At 31.7% G+C, this 17,563-nt stretch overlaps 1 protein-coding gene across 2 annotated transcripts in view; it reads right to left on the reverse strand.

The window, feature by feature from the left end:
* The window catches only part of LOC142332378 (calpain-1 catalytic subunit-like), a 455,312-nt gene that overhangs the window by 38,194 nt on the left and 399,555 nt on the right, over positions 1–17,563 (reverse strand). For both annotated transcript variants that reach the window (XM_075378804.1, XM_075378795.1), the window contains exons 12-13: positions 15,041–15,137; positions 292–419 (exon numbers count right to left, since the gene is read on the reverse strand). In XM_075378804.1, the coding sequence (XP_075234919.1) occupies positions 292–419; positions 15,041–15,137 (225 nt within the window). The remainder of the gene's footprint in view (positions 1–291; positions 420–15,040; positions 15,138–17,563) is intronic.

The raw sequence follows: 17,563 nt of genomic DNA on the forward strand, positions 1-17,563 counted from the left end.
TGACACTTTGATGCTCCATAATAGTTCCCTTGCTCTCTTAAAAAAGTATTGAATTCTGTACATTTCTTCAGATCTATCAATCAATTTTCCCTTTGTGCCAGCTCACTGACCAAAATATTTAACTTTATACCTATTTGACAACTTTTCAACAAAATGATACTTTCATTTTAACATTCTTTTAAATAAACTGCACTGTAATATATAGAATGGATATTGAATGAATTTTAACAACGATAAACTACAGGATGAAAATTTAAAAAATCTTTATAACTTCTACAAAAATAAACTTACCCTCCAAAAATGTAGCATATGCATGAGAACAGGTATGTCGAGGATGTTTATGCGACCACTGATGTTAATATCCCTCAGCATTATTAAGCTTTTACATAATTCCAGGCTTGGTTTTTCCATAAGATAAGCTGTAGAATATAACAATCAATTAAATTGAATTACTGCATACGTTCACATTAAAACAGTATGTTCTTAATTTTACTTTCAAAGTAACAAATAAGAACAAGTGTTTCTGAATAGTATGACTGTTTAAATGGTGTCTAACATAAGTTTACTGTCACAAAGTGGTAATGAAGATACACCAAATTAATACAAAATATTATTCACATTCTTTTATTTTTTAAAAATAAAATATTGATTTATATTGTCACCACATGCTATGCTTATTGTCAACAAGCGTGACTCTAGCTGGTAGATGTTGGAGAAACTTGCAGTCCATTTACGCGCCTGCACACGCATTCCTCCCCACTAAGCAAGCTGAAGTGTAATTCTCCCACTACAGGGGTACTGAGGCCTTACCACTCGCAGGCGAGTATATGATACGACAAATGCAAAGTGAGGGTGGAATAAGGCGATAGCTGCCCCTTCGCTAACACCTCTTTCCAATCCAAGAACATGAAGAAGACGGTCGACGAACAGTGATGAATGTAGAACAAGAACCCAGCAGTCGCTCGACGGAAAACAAAAGCGGTCTGCACTTTCCCTAGTGTAACCTTTTTCAAGCTCATGGTACGATTTGAGGTTTAGGGTCTGTAAGTTTTTTTTCAAACGGTTTTACAGAAAGGCAGACTAAAGAAGGAAGAAGAACGATGAAGGATCCACTGCTACAGATTGAAACCGGCCCAGTCTGAATCCTGCTGAGGTGTGATGATGAAAACAACATGAGTGAAGAAAGGTTTCCTAATTTTATTCCACTAACCAACCATTCTCGTTTCGTAACTGTTACAATTTTACAATTTAGGTCACTGTCAACATATGCGACTCCCTCTGCAGATGGGAGTGCATTGCAACAATTAGGGTCCCTAACAGGTGCATTCCTACGCCTCTAAGTCAGAAGGGATTAGTATCAAAAGGACTTCAGCAGACGGACTGAAGGACTGAAGAATTAAGCACATCCGCGGCTAGTCTCCCAAGGCCAGCTAGAATAAATCTTTTTTTCAATCTGATCTAAAGGAACGGAACGCAATATACAACTGCTTCCATAAATAAATAAACAAATTAAATATAACCGCCAAATAAACAATTACCGGTCCAATAAAAAGAATGATACAGCAGCAAGGGACTTTTGTCCTGGCTCTGTGATTAGTAGGGAGCTACATAGATCTTGCACTATCCTTGCATTCCGTTCGCATACCCCGAAACACGAGCGACTCTCTCGCAGACCCCAGGAGCGGGCTCTCTCACGGACCAGCACGAAAAACTGACCAAGAAGAAAGAAAACCAAGAATAACTTCCTTGGCTGGCTCAAATTGCAATCTCGAGGCGGATGCCAGCATTCCCAGCAGGCCTGGCCGGCTCTGCAAAAACTTAAATTCAGCCATAACTATTCACACGTAAACAAACTACTTTAAAAAGTTCAAACCGTAAATCACCATAAAAACCTTTTACAAAATATCTTATTGTGTATTAATTGACTTAACAAAATACACGACACATGCCAAAAGAATTGTACCGAGAGGCAGATCCACAGAACTGAACTTTATATACATGGAAAGGCAAAAGAGAAACAAAAATAACATTTAATAAAACTACTGTTTTGTATTTGAAACATAATGTCACTTTCTTAATACTGTGAACACAAAAAATACATTTCTTTGTAAACAACGGATGCAGCATGTTTATGATATTAAGAGATGACTAGACTAATCATGGTGTGCCAATGTTACAGAGAACAACAGTCTAGCCGTGATAAGCGGCTGATCTTCCAAGCTCGCCATTACGAAGCGGCTACTGTGAATTAATTAAAATGTTGTATGTAATAGATCTGGTTCAGTTTGTTTTGAAGATTTATAGTTTTAAATAATTTTCATCCCTGATGGTTATGGATAAAAACAATGCAAAAAAACTGGTATTTTAATAAATTAACATAGTAAAAAGACATTTTAATTTTACCTCTGATATATATACTGGGTGTACAAAAAAGAATATCAGGTTTTAATTTCTTATAATATCTCTTGGATAAGGTATACAGAGTTGATTTAAGGCTAGAATTATGAGAAAAAAGGACTGTTTTACTTGAATGCAAGACCATAATTACTTATCTTTCTTTTTGATAGGCCCAACAGCAAAGATGGCAATTCTGAACAGAAAGCAGTTTGCTAAAATTGCGAATCAGTAGTTGCAATTCAACATGCATTTGTAGAAAGTTTGCGATCCTCCTAGTGACAATATCATTCATCAATTGTGTAATCAATTTGAAACAACCAGATATCTGTGTAAAGGGAAGTGTATGGAATGACCAAGAGTGTTAGAAGTAAATGTAAGAGGTGTTAGAAAATCTTTTCTGTGTAGCCATAAAAAAACTATTAGGAAAGCCAGCCTCAAACTAGCAAGGCCAGCATAGAATGTTTTAAGGAAACACTTGCATATGCATCCATACTATTTTCAGTTGTTACAGCCTACTAACTTCACTGTGCATGCCTACTTCACAATCAAAATATTGCAGCATGAAGATGATGACTTTTTGATCATATTGTGTTTAGTAATGACTCAACATTTCATCTTAGTGGAAAAGTAAACACACATTATCTGTATAAGATATCAGAAAATCCCTATGAACTATTATGATGTGAAAGGGACTCCCAAAATAGATGAGTTTTGTGATATTCTAATGGCAAGTTTACAAACATTTTTTTCCACTGAAGCAAGCATAATAGGAGGTGCTTATTCAAATATACGTCTCTTTCCTCAATTGTGAGATAAACCAGAGAAGCTTATTTGGCAACAAGATGGTGGACTTCCTCATAGGCATAAATGTGTGGGATTGGTTGAATGATGTTTTCTCCAACCACCGGATAAAATGGACCCCATGACAGAAGTTGTTTGCGGTGGCTTCCAAGGTCACCTGATCTAACCCCATGTGATTTTTCCTTTGGAATTTTATACATGTATGTGACTGTTAGCTTTTGATTTACCCGATTTGAAGTACAGGATTGAAGCAGCTGTTGATTATGCTACTCGAAACATGCTGGTTAAAGTATGGGACAAAATCTCTTATCAGCTGGATGTGCACCACATGATGAATGGTACTCATATTGAACACTTATAGGATAAAACTGTAAAAGTTACTCATTCCTTTATTTGTGATTCATTACTATAAATCAAAGTTGAGATATTAAGTAGTTTCAAAACCCCCAATATTCTTTTAGTACACCCCGTATAATTTCAACCCCACTTTTTATTTGTGTTTTTGCTTCTGAAATTTTCACATTACTCTGATTTGCAGTAGTTAATTATATTGTTACTACAATCTTCCCTCTAAATTTATTATACTTAAACACAAATAATATAACAGAGGTGGATATTTAAAATATTTTTCAGCTAATGACCTTAAAATGACATTATAAATATATACAATTAAATCCATCTGGTTATGTACTTTTGTTCTAATTACACCATGCAAAAGTAAAAATATATGATAAACAAAATCATAAAAATAAAGTATTTAATTAATACTACAATTCAAATTAATACTATTTCTGCATACATAACTAATACATAACACTATTACTAATTTATAATAAATTAACTGTACTTATAAATGAACTTTGTTTATTCTATTTCATATTATCATGTAACAATCCTTCAGATCAATATTTTTGAATACAATACAAAATGTAAAAATGTCATAATTTAGAACCACAGAACACACTAATAAACTGAAAATAATTCAACATAATAGACACCATAATAACCCTTCTTTGTTCCCACCAAAAATAAACTCATTTGAAAGTTGTATCTCATTACATTTAAAGAGGTTTCTTTGTGTATGAAGAGTTTATAGATTTTGTAGTAATAAGACAAATTTAATTATAAATGACTTTTTATTTAAATTTTGACAAAATTATAGAAAAAAAATTCAAATTCTAAGAGTAAAATCTAACATATTACTTATGTAGATGCCATGATATGAGTTTAGAAATATAAAACAAGAGATTTGGTTGTTTTCAAAAATTGTATTACATTATAGGACATTATACAAGACTTTCCTAATAAGAGAACTGGACAACATAGATAAACCAACAAGAAAAAGTTTTGATAATTGTAAGACGAAAACAAATACAATCAAATAAAGAAACAATTTGAAGAAATTAAACAGATATGCCATTGAAGGAAGAGAATCATGTATATATGCCTAATTTAATATCGGCGGACGAACACTGTAGCAACTCAATGTGAGTGGCGCACAGTATACGGACGCACTGATACAAGCATCACTACCGCCACGCAGATGACAGCGCAGTTCTCCCACCATAGTGGCGCTGCGGCTCCACCACTCTCAGGCTCCAATAAAAAAAGCGTGCACGAGAGTGAATTTTCAATTCATCGTCGACCACCACCTAGAGAAGACCAAGAAGAAGAAGAAGACAGAAGAAGTTCCCCGGCCGGCTCACAAGGGGCCTCCCGGTGGATACCAACATCCCCGCCGAAGTAGCAGGCCTGGCCGGCCCGCCGAGAGAACCGCTGTACTCGGACACTATCTTCCTGCTCCAGCTCCAGCTCGCCGGGCTTCAATCGCCCTGGCCGGCGGACTCGGCAGCAGGAGCCGGTCCAGCGTGGGATCGCTCGGGGAGAACCACCTCGGCTGCGACGGCAAAGGACGACCGACGCAGACCCGACACTGCTACGCTGTAGTGGGGACCCAACTGCCGCTGAAGGAAAGCCCGGTCAGACTTCAATGAACGAGCCGCAACTCTCCGACTTCACCGGAGACCAGCTTCCGTAACCAACAGCTCTTCTCAGAGCTACCGCAAAAAACGGTCCTTTTCAGAACCACCACACAAGGTTATGAATTACGTGCCGTCGTAATAATCAAAAACCGATTTGAACAACCCAAGTAAAAAATTACAAAGTAAATGAAATGACACTTACCTTATTTTTTTATTTCAAAAACACTTTCGCGAGATCCCGCATCATCAGTTGCATATAAGATTTATTTATATAAAAATACAAATTAAACATTTTTTTTTAAATTAAAATTAAAATTACAACCATATATAAAAAAATAAAAATACTAAGTCAATTAAATAAAATAACTACATATATATAAATAAGACGTCATAATTAAAAAATTAAAATTAAATCTAAAAATAAAATAAAATAAATAGAAAATTTATACTGTTTAACCTGCCAGTCAGTGGTACATTACTGAGCAGATTTGAATTAAATTATTTATATACATTATAATTATATCTATTTTTATCTAAAACCGTGCTGCCAACTGTTGCCGCTTTTATAAGAGTATCATCTTCATAACTGTCTGAAGTTGATCAAGTTGGAAATTCTTTTGTATTAATATATACGAGGTGCGACAATAAAGTAATGAGACTGATGTGAAAAAAAATGTTGCTTACCGTTTTAGTCATGTTTAGTGTTGTCTCCTTCAAAGTAGTTCCCCTCTGATTGCCACACTTATTCCAGCGCTTCTGCAATTGATGGTAACATTTCTGGAACTCATCTTCTGTAACATTCTCCAAGACCCTCGTCACAGCTTTTTGGACATCTTGTGTTGTTTGAAAATGGTGTCCCTTGACCGCCATTTTGACTCTTGGAAATAGAAAAAAGTCGCACGGAGCGATATCTGGTGAATAAGGTGGCTGTGGTAGTACTGAAATTTGTTTTGAGGTTAAAAATTGCTGTACTGACAGAGCGGTATGGGATGGCGCATTATCGTGATGCAGAATCCAATTATCAGCAAAGTTGGCACGGACACGAAGAACTCGTTTACGAAGTCTTTCTAAAATTTCTTTGTAGAATTATTGGTTAACTGTTTGTCCAGGAGGCACCCACTCTTTATGAACAATTCCCTTGGAATCGAAGTAGCACACAAGCATGCATTTCACTTTTGACTTTGACATGCGAGTTTTTTTTGGTCTGAGTGATCCCTTTGAGCACCATTGCGAACTTTGGCGATTTGTCTCTGGATCGTATTGAAAAATCAACCTTCATCACCAGTGATAACACGGCTCAACAAATCTGGATTGATTTCCGTTTGCTCTAACAAATCGACTGCCACATTTTTCCGCGTTTCTCGCTGTTGTTGTGTGAGATTTTTGGGGACCATTTTTGCACAAATCTTTCTCATACCAAGATCTTCAGTTAATATTAGATGAACCGTTTCTCGATTGATGCTGAGTTCTTCTGCAATCATTTTCACGGATAATCTTCGATCAGATCGTGCGATTTCACGCACCCTGATCAAGTTGACATCTGTCCGTGAGGTTGATGGTCGTCCACTGCGGTCTTCATCTTCAACATTCGTTCTGCCTTCACTAAAAATTTTATGCCCCCGAAAAACTTGAGCTCTTGACATAACCTCCTCTCCAAAAGTCTTCTGAAGCTTACTATAAGTTGTCGTTGCGTTTTCACCCGATTTAACGCAAAAAGAAATGGCATACCGTTGCGCAATATTTTGCGGTTTCATTTCTGTGACGAGAGACACAAACACGTGTGCACTTACTACAACACAAATCACGACTGAGCAGTTGCATCAATGTGCCGCTTGGACTAGAAGTAGCTTATAGACCAAGGTCAAAGATGGTGTGCCTACGCAAGCTGCAGGGTTGCCACATCTTGTAAAGAAAAATCAGTTTCATTACTTTATTGTCGCACATCGTATAAAATCCCTCCAAAATGTCCAAACTTTTACTATTATTATTTAAATCAAATTTCTTGATTTCCACTATTTCCAAATTGTCTGAATGTCAAATACTGTATGTTTGTTATTAATAAGGTGGTCAGCAACATTAGATATACCCAATTTACCATTTTTATAATTTTGAATGTGTTCTAAAAATCTAGTTTTAAAAGACCTACTTGTTTTACCTATATATATATATATATGGTCTGTGTTATTATTATTTTTTAAATATTTTATTATATGATAGTTTGTCACATATGCCGATTTAAATTTACTATTAACATAAATACTGGTTATATTTTCAACAACATTATCACTGTATAAATATTTTAAATATATGTTGTCAATTTTTTGATTATCATTTATACATATAAGAGTAGTAGTATTATTAATTTTTGAATTATGTTTTTTGTATATATTATCAATTAAATTAACGTTATAACCATTATGTTTAGGAATTTGTTTTATAATATCTATTTCTTTTTTTAATTTTCTTTTATTTTTATTAAATTGTGTGTAATTAATCGCTCTATTAATGATGTGTGTATATGTACTAATTTTGTGTGACCACAGATGATGTGAATTTCTATGTATTGTCGTTTTATTGGTTATGGGTTTCCTATATACTGACATTATAAATTGATTATTTTTGTTAATTTTGATACTAACATCTAGAAAATTTATTTCTCTATTTATGTCAATTTCAAAAGTAAATTTCAAACTATTATAATATGAATTTAATTTTATTCAAAATTATTAAATGTTCATTGTGTATAATGGGATTATAAACTACAAAACATTATCAACATACCTAGTTTATAATAGAATATCATGTGTATGAATAATACCATAAATAATTTTATCTTCAAAATCCTGTAAATAAATCTCAGACATGATAGCTGATAATGGAAAACCCATTGGTAAAATATTTTCCTGAATATAATATTTATCATTAAGTTTAAAGTAATTTTGTTGGCAAATATTTCTAACAATAGAAATAATATTAACAATAAACAACAGGTCTTCATTATTGTATATTAATTTGTTTTTTATTATTTGAACTGTTTTATCTATGAGTATGCTAGGGTATACATATTACTAATATCGTAACTTACCATCCTAGTTTCTTCTCCAATTGTTAAATCTTTTTTTATATTGTCTTTATAATCCAAATTCATTTTTATCCTAAGTATTTTATCTATTGTTTTTTATATAATATACGATGAAGAGTGTGAAATCAATCATAGGTCGCACATGGATATACAAGGTTTATGTATTTTTGGGAGTCCCGTCAATTTTGGTGCACTTGGTTCATATGGGTATAATCTAAAACTATATTTTAATATTACGTTATTTTTTATTAAACATTTAATTATTTTTAGAAATTTATTAGTAGGGTCATTTATTTCTTTGAAATTATTTTCTAATACATACTGTTTCATTAGATCATTACGTTTTTCGGTATACAAAATGACAAGTGTCTTTGTTTTATCCGATTTTAAGATAATGCAATTATTCTTATTTAATTTATTTTTAAATGGTAAAATTACTTTTTTATTAATTTTTCAGAAATTGGTTTGCAAGTCAAATTTTTACTTTTAATTTTATGAATTTTACTGCTAATGATGTTATGTAATTGTTCTTTGTCATCAGGATTTTCTTTATTAATACTTATTTCAGAATCAATTACTGTATTTTTAATATAACATTATTCTTATCACCATCATTCAAATTAAATTTAAATGCACTAGCAATAATAAATTTTTTCCTTATCATCAAGGTCAAAATTAGTTAAATTAATCAAATCAATGCAATTACTATTAAATAACTTTGAATCTACATGTCCATCTTTGAAATGTAAATCAATATGAGTATCATTTGCTAAAATATCCTCCCGCAACTTAAAATCGTTCAAACCCCTGTAATTACAATTATTGTTACTATTATCATTATTTCTAGTTTTAGCAGATTATTAATTTTAACATGTTTGGATTCATTAAGTTTATTTTTAAGAGCTTCATGTTAGTCTTGATCAAATTAAATACATAATCAAACATTACAACTCCTAAGACCTGGACTAACTGGAGATGTGTATTATATAACTTTATATTTATTAAATTTCTTTCATCTAATTGACATATGTTTTTGTATATATGATTGTAATTTTAATATTTTTATTTTAATTAAAAAAAAAAATTATGATACAAATAATTTTATATAAAAATATCCTATTTATAACTGATGATGCGGGGTCCTGCGAAAGTGCTTTTGGAATAAAAAAATAAGGTAAGTGTCATTTCATTTACTTTGTAATTCTGTACTTGGGTTGTTTAAGTTGGTTTTTGATTATAAAAATACAATATATTGGTACAGAGGAATGTGAGGTCTTATAAGTAGTATTTTAGAAAAAAAAAATATATATATAACTTATATATATTAGATGATTTAAATTTCTTCTGAGAATATTTTTTTTATTTTGTTTGTAAGATAACATAACTATATTGGTTGTAAGTGACCTGATGTGTGTGATAAATAATTACTCATATTGGTATAGATATTTTCAAGAATAAAGTAATCCAAAAGAGAATATGTAATAGAGTTCATTACACATCAGGCTTACTAGAGAAAGTAAAGTATGAGGTGACCTTCACTGAGTTGAATATACTGTGACACTCTCTATGCTGAATCCAACAAGCAACACCTTCACTGTTAACCAAAGATACTAGCTGTAAAGTGAATGAATATGATTATTTTCAGAAGAAGCAACTCTGGTTTCTTAAAACAATATTAATTTTATTGAGGCTTTATCCATAGAAAATACTGAAACTTGATATAAAACCTTTTTGTTGATATGTTCAGTTTCATGTCCTCCTTATTAATGATAAATAAACTATTTAATTTATTTCTTCTTACTTATGTAAAGCATATAAATTTGTTAATCTAGTTGAGTTCAGCAGCTGTTTTATATTATGTATATTGTCTTTATAATATTATTGTTAGTGTAAATCAAACGGTAAAATATGTAACTTAAAATGTGAAACTAAATACTGTATGAATACATTAATTATAGTACTCTTTAAACATAAATATTGTACATATACACCAAAAAGAAACAAAATTGAACTCAACAATGTGAACATTGTTGAACTCAACAATGTGAGATAAGTTACTAATAATAAAATATTTAAATAAGTGAAGATGTGTATCTAAATGTTTATAAATTAAATGTATATTGATCACACTAACAATGACTAAGATATTAATGATCGAGCAGCATAAGTTCTGAATAATGGAAGGTATACTTAGGCACAGTTATTTGGACCAGATTACTGAAAAATCATATGCTGATGATATTCAGCAATATTGACAGAGTTTAGGATGAAACTGAACTTTAGTTGCTAAATTTTATAGGCAGCATTAAAACTGAACATTTTCTTACTCTACTGAATACGAAGTAGATTGAACCTACCATTATAAAATTGATTGTTTAATCACCACTTTGAATATGTACATTTCAGTCAAGTGAATTAGAACAGCATACATTATAGTCAGGCAATTTTCTTTGATCATAAGTGTCACTGTCTGTAAATGAATATGAAACTGGCATGATTGAAAAAAATAAATTATTGCATGGATGCCTCCTCTATGAATCATGAGACCTTGCCGTTGGTGAGGGGGCTTGAGTGCTCAGGGATACAGAGTAGCTGGACCGAAGGTGCAACCATATCGGAGAGGTATCTGTTGAGAGCCAGACTAAGGAATGATTCCTAAAAGAGGGCAGCAGCTCTTTCAGTAGTTGTTAGGGGCATGAGTCAGGACGACTTAAACGGCCGTATCAACATCACTCAGTCCTCTGAGTACTGCGCAGCTGAAAGCAATGGAAAACTACAGCTGCTTTTTTTCCAAGAAAATGTGGCTCTCTGCATTTTCACATAGCAATAATGGAGGCGCCTTCCTTGGTAAAATATTCTGGAGGTAAAATAGTCCCCCGTTCGGATCTCCGGGTGGGGACTACTAAGGGAGGGGTCACCAGAAAATTAAAAAATAACATTCTACGAGTCGGAGCGTGGAATGTTAGAAGCTTGAAAAAGGTTGGTAGGCTAGAAAATTTAAAAAGGGAAATGGGTAGGACAAATGTGGATATAGTAGGAATTAGTGAGGTTCGGTGGGAAGAGGAAGGCGACTTTTGGTCAGGTGATTTTAGAGTAATTAACTCAGCGTCAAATAATGGGCAGGCAGGAGTAGGTTTCGTGATGAACAAGAAGATAGGGAGGAGAGTGGAGTATTTCAAAACGCATAGCGATAGAATCATTGTAATAAGGATAAAATCAAAACCTAAACCGACAACGATTGTTAACGTCTATATGCCTACAAGCGCCCATGATGATGATGAGGTAGAGTGTGTATACGAAGAGATTGATGAAGCAATTAAACACGTAAAAGGAGATGAAAATTTAATAATAGTTGGAGATTGGAATGCAAGCATTGGAAAAGGCAAGGAAGGAAATATAGTGGGTGAATACGGGCTGGGCAAAAGGAATGAAAGAGGGGACCGACTTATAGAATTTTGCACGAAGTATAATTTAGTAATTGCCAACACCCAATTTGAAAATCATAATAGAAGAATATACACTTGGAAAAAGCCAGGCGATACTGGAAGGTATCAGATAGATTATATCATGGTTAAGCAAAGATTTAGAAATCAACTCGTTGACTGCAAAACTTACCCTGGAGCAGACATTGATAGCGACCATAATTTGGTGATAATGAAATGTAGATTGGGGTTTAAAAACCTGAAGAAAAGGTGTCAGAAAAATCAGTGGAATATAGAGAAGCTTGAGGAAGAGGAGGTAAAGAAGATTTTTGAAGAGGACATCACAAGAGGTCTGAAAAAAAAAGATAAGGTAGAAAAAGCATGGGAAAATGTTAAATTGGAAATTCTTAAATCAGCAGAAGCGAACTTAGGCGGAACAAAGAGAACGGGTAGAAGACCTTGGATTTCTGATGACAAGTTGCAGCTGATGGATGAATGTAGAAAGTATAAGAATGTAGTGATGAAGAAAGTAAAAGGAAGTATCGGAAATTAAGAAATGCTATAAACAGGAAGTGCAAACTGGCGAAAGAAGAGTGGATTAAAGAAAAGTGTTCAGAAGTGGAAAGAGAAATGAACATTGGTAAAATAGACGGAGCATACAGGAAAGTTAAGGAAAATTTTGGGGTACATAAATTAAAATCTAATAATGTGTTAAACAAAGATGGTACACCAATATATAATACGAAAGGTAAAGTCGATAGATGGGTGGAATATATTGAAGAGTTATACGGAGGAAATGAATTAGAAAATGGTGTTATAGAGGAAGAAGAGGAAGTTGAGGAGAATGAAATGGGAGAAACAATACTGAGATCTGAATTTAAGAGAGAATTAAAAGATTTAAATGGCAGAAAGGCTCCTGGAATAGACGGAATACCTGTAGAATTACTGCGCAGTGCAGATGAGGAAGCGATTGATAGATTATACAAACTGGTGTGTAATATTTATGAAAATGGGGAATTTCCATCAGACTTCAAAAAAAGTGTTATAGTTATGATACCAAAGAAAGCAGGGGCAGATAAATGTGAAGAATACAGAACAATTAGTTTAACTAGTCATGCATCAAAAATCTTAACTAGAATTTTATACAGAAGAATTGAGAGGAGAGTGGAAGAATTGTTAGGAGAAGACCAATTTGGTTTCAGGAAAAATATAGGTTCAAGGGAAGCAATTTTAGGCCTCAGATTAATAGTAGAAGGAAGATTAAAGAAAAACAAACCAACATACTTGGCGTTAATAAAATGTTCAGCATTTTAAAAAAATTAGGGTTCAAATACAGAGATAGAAGAACAATTGCTAACATGTACAGGAACCAAACAGCAACAATAACAATTGAAGAACATAAGAAAGAAGCCCTAATAAGAAAGGGAGTCCGACAAGGATGTTCCCTATCTCCGTTACTTTTTAATCTTTACATGGAACTAGCAGTTAATGATGTTAAAGAACAATTTAGATTCGGAGTAACAGTACAAGGTGAAAAGATAAAGATGCTACGATTTGCTGATGATATAGTAATTCTAGCCGAGAGTAAAAAGTATTTAGAAGAAACAATGAACGGCATAGATGAAGTCCTACGCAAGAACTATCGCATGAAAATAAACAAGAACAAAACAAAAGTAATGAAATGTAGTAGAAATAACAAACATGGACCGCTGAATGTGAAAATAGGAGGAGAAAAGTTTATGGAGGTAGAAGAATTTTGTTATTTGGGAAGTAAAATTACTAAAGATGGACGAAGCAGGAGCGATATAAAATGCCGAATAGCACAAGGTAAACGAGCCTTCAGTAAGAAATATAATTTGTTTACATCAAAAATTAATTTAAATGTCAGGAAAAGATTTTTGAAAGTGTATGTTTGGAGTGTCGCTTTATATGGAAGTGAAACTTGGACAATCGGAGTATCTGAGAAGAAAAGATTAGAAGCTTTTGAAATGTGGTGCTATAGGAGAATGTTAAAAATCAGATGGGTGGATAAAGTGACAAATGAAGAGGTATTGCGGCAAATAGATGAAGAAAGAAGCATTTGGAAAAATATAGTTAAAAGAAGACACAGACTTATAGGCCACATACTAAGGCATCCTGGAATAGTCGCTTTAATATTGGAAGGACAGGTAGAAGGGAAAAATTGTGTAGGCAGGCCACGTTTGGAGTATGTAAAACAAATTGTTGGGGATGTAGGATGTAGAGGGTATACTGAAATGAAACGACCAGCACTAGATAGGGAATCTTGGAGAGCTGCATCAAACCAGTCAAATGACTGAAGACAAAAAAAAAAAGCATGGATGATTTGCCAATGCTATCAGATTCTGCTAAGATATATTAACAAACTTTGGGCAAATTTCTATATGCATTTGTCCAATTTGTCACCATAAATAACAACCTCAAAAACAACAAATAACAAAACTAACAACACCCAAAGACCATTAATAAAACCATTCTGTATCTACAGATTTGCCCACAAATTACTTAACTTCTTACTGCCTAACTTAGCAGTGAATAGTCTCACAGCAATAAAGCTATTACTGAATTGACATGATCTTGGAACATTTCTGAAAAGATATTCTCATTTATACGAAGAAAATTAATTAGGTTCATGAATTTTAGCTTTGATTAATTAAATTTCCTTCTTGTGATATTAAAGTGCAAGTCTGGCTATGAAATGAACAAATTTTCTGATTTATATATATTTTGAAGATTGATGACTATCTTATGTCAGAATTTTTTAACATAAAAAATGACTAAACAGCATTAGAATTGATTAATTTTCTGTAAAGTTTATAAATTAGTTATAGAATAAGGGAATTATATAGATAAAACAAAAGAATCACTGACTGCCAGCTAAAGGTAGGCAGTCTGTGAAAGTACTGAAAAGCAATAATTTTTTAATTCTACTAAATCTTCCAAAATCTATACCATCTTTATTAATACAGTGGTTGAATAAATTGTTACAAAATTTCCCTTTAGTCTAATTTTATTCTTTCCCTACTTTTAGTTTATGTTCAAAAATCTACAAAATCGCTTACCTTTAGGTTTTTAAAATAATAGCAAAAATATGGCATCAGACCCATTAGTCGTTTAAAATTGGAATTTTTTATAATAAAGTATTTACTTTGTTCAGATCAATTAGTCTAATTGAGTCTAATTATTAGACTGTTGCATGTCTAATAATGCTATTGCTTGTATTTATGTAAACAAGACATAATAAGATACAAATTGCATACACTGTAGTATTTTAATTTCACACAAAATTAGGGGAAAAAAGTAAAGCTCCATAATAAACAAATTATTTTATTATTTACCTTTCCAATGACTCTTTAATATTTTTTGAAGCTGGATAACATCAACTTCAGGTGGGTATTTCACTAAAAGCTTTGCTATAAGGTTTTTTCCATCAGGCTGAAAAAAAAAATTAAATATATTGTTACAGAAATAGTACATTAAATATCAGAAAAAAAGTTACTTCTCTGGCCAACAAGTTGGGAAGTTTATGAATTTACAATCTAATTACAACCCAACTAAGAAGAAATAACATTATTTTCTTTTTTAAATTCTCAGTTTAATACATCTGATGTATCGTTACATATACATCTAATGTGAACATTTTTTAAAAGAAAAATAAGCAGTAAGTGATATTTTTTATTTTATTTATTATTGATAAGTGGAAAGTATATGAAAGTAATTTTTTAGCTGCTTTTACCAAAAGGTAAAATGATTGATTCACTTTACTATATTTTAGTTGAGCCACATGGGTCTCAAGACTTCCATTAACTGTACTGTATCACATTTGGCATAGGTAATTAGAATACATGTAATTCTGCCTTTATCAGGTGATCTTGTAAAAGCTCTGTTGTTGAGAGATACAGAAGAAATTTCCTTGAAGCTTGTAGCAAAAGTCGGGCAATTATTTTTTTTTTGTTTTTTCCCCTTATACATATTTATTCAAGAATTTCTGATGGGAGCAAGTTTAAGTGACTTTTAACAAAAGGTAACTACAATAATAACTCTTCTATTTTTAAAATAGAAAACGTAATACAAAAAAATTAAACTTATATATGAAGTAAATAATTTTGTATTTCAAAAAGCAAGCATTTACTTTACAATCAGTAGGGGAATACTCAAACAGAAGATACATTTAATTTTAGATAAAAATAAACAGAACTTGTATAAAAAATAAATATTTTAAAAGAAAAAAATGAGCACATTCCACCAATGATCAGTGTTAACATACATGAAACACGCATCTGGCTACTTACCTTTTGTGAAGAGGAGTAAAATGTTCTAAAATAACCCCTGAAGAGAAGGAGAAATTGTACATGGCTGTATATTTTGTTAAACAGTATATTGCTAAAGAATTTTAAGTCATGATTCAACTTTACTGAAATATTGAGAAAATTCCATGTAGAAAATTTATGAAGATCAGATAACATATTTAAGAAGTGATACATGAATGAATTGTCTACACTAATTCTATACAACATTTTTATTTGGTTATTGAAAAACACATTACGTAATCAATGATGAGTAATATAAAAGAACTAAAGATCACTAAAGATTTTTTGTAGCAATATAAATAGGAGCAAATAAGTAAATATTTTATTCTGAATGTACATAATACTCATAATATACATAATGTGTACATAATAGATAATATCAGGAATGGGTATACTTCACAAATGGAACCACCTTATCATTTTCCTGAATGCATCAAAGGAAATCATGGTAATACTTTGATTAGGGCAGCATCGTAAAATACACATTAATTATAAAATAAATGTTATTAAAGTTCGTATTAATTATTTAAAATATAATTCCGTGAAATATTGTTAAATAAAATATATGAAGACAATAAATGTTAAAAAATAACTGCAAACATTCTCACTTCAGAAGGTATTAATGAAAATTATTGGTGCTCATAATTATGTACATTTTGAACAGGATACAGAAAATTCAGGTTTTTAATTTTTTTTAATTACTGTTATTTATAAATATTTTAATTGTATTTAATTAAAGTGGTGAGAAGATTTTATAAACTGTAGCATAAGAAGACTCTTTCTCATTAGCCAATTCATTTCTGATACACCAAAAAGTTCTATTTTGGTTTGATCCATGTGGATATTATTTTTCATGTGACTAAATTTTTTTTTTTTTTTTTTTGTAGTAAAGATTCCATATTCTTAAATATAAACACATGGATAAGTTAATATTTTTAATAAAAATGAAATGGCATTCTTTAAATTAAAAACAGTACTGTACTGTTTATGGTTTATTTTAATGGCTTATTCAAATGCTAGAAATACAAAAAAGGCAACCAATCCAAAACAGTCAAGTAAAATAGTCAATGGCAATAGTCATGTATCAATGATACCTTAAAAAATAGTTATTTAGTTACTGAGGTGCTCCTCAAAAAAAAATAATTGGAAAGAATCCTTTTGAATTTTTTCTTTTTGTGATGACTACCCACTTTTTCTGATCTTATACATGAGAAAGCAAATGGAGAAGAAAGACATAACAAGAATGGAAAGAAAAAATTAAAAATTTTACAGAAGAGGAAAATAATTGATCTCATTGTACTTAATTAGAAACACATAGTATACAGTATTTTCAAAAACAAAACTAATGTATTACACTTGTTATTTCCAAAGCTCAAATCGATTTGATTGTATTAAATAAAAATGATTAAAATAAATTTAATTTGTGTAAATAGTTGTTCAATAAAGACAAATTACCTAAAAAAAAAAAAAATTATAAAATAATTTAAGATAATTTCTAGTTACATTTAAGCACTTTCTGTAGTCGTTATTCTTATTTCACTGTTAAAGAAT

The sequence above is a fragment of the Lycorma delicatula genome, chromosome 1 (assembly GCF_047948215.1).
Source record: "Lycorma delicatula isolate Av1 chromosome 1, ASM4794821v1, whole genome shotgun sequence".
Classification (NCBI taxonomy): domain Eukaryota; kingdom Metazoa; phylum Arthropoda; class Insecta; order Hemiptera; family Fulgoridae; genus Lycorma; species Lycorma delicatula.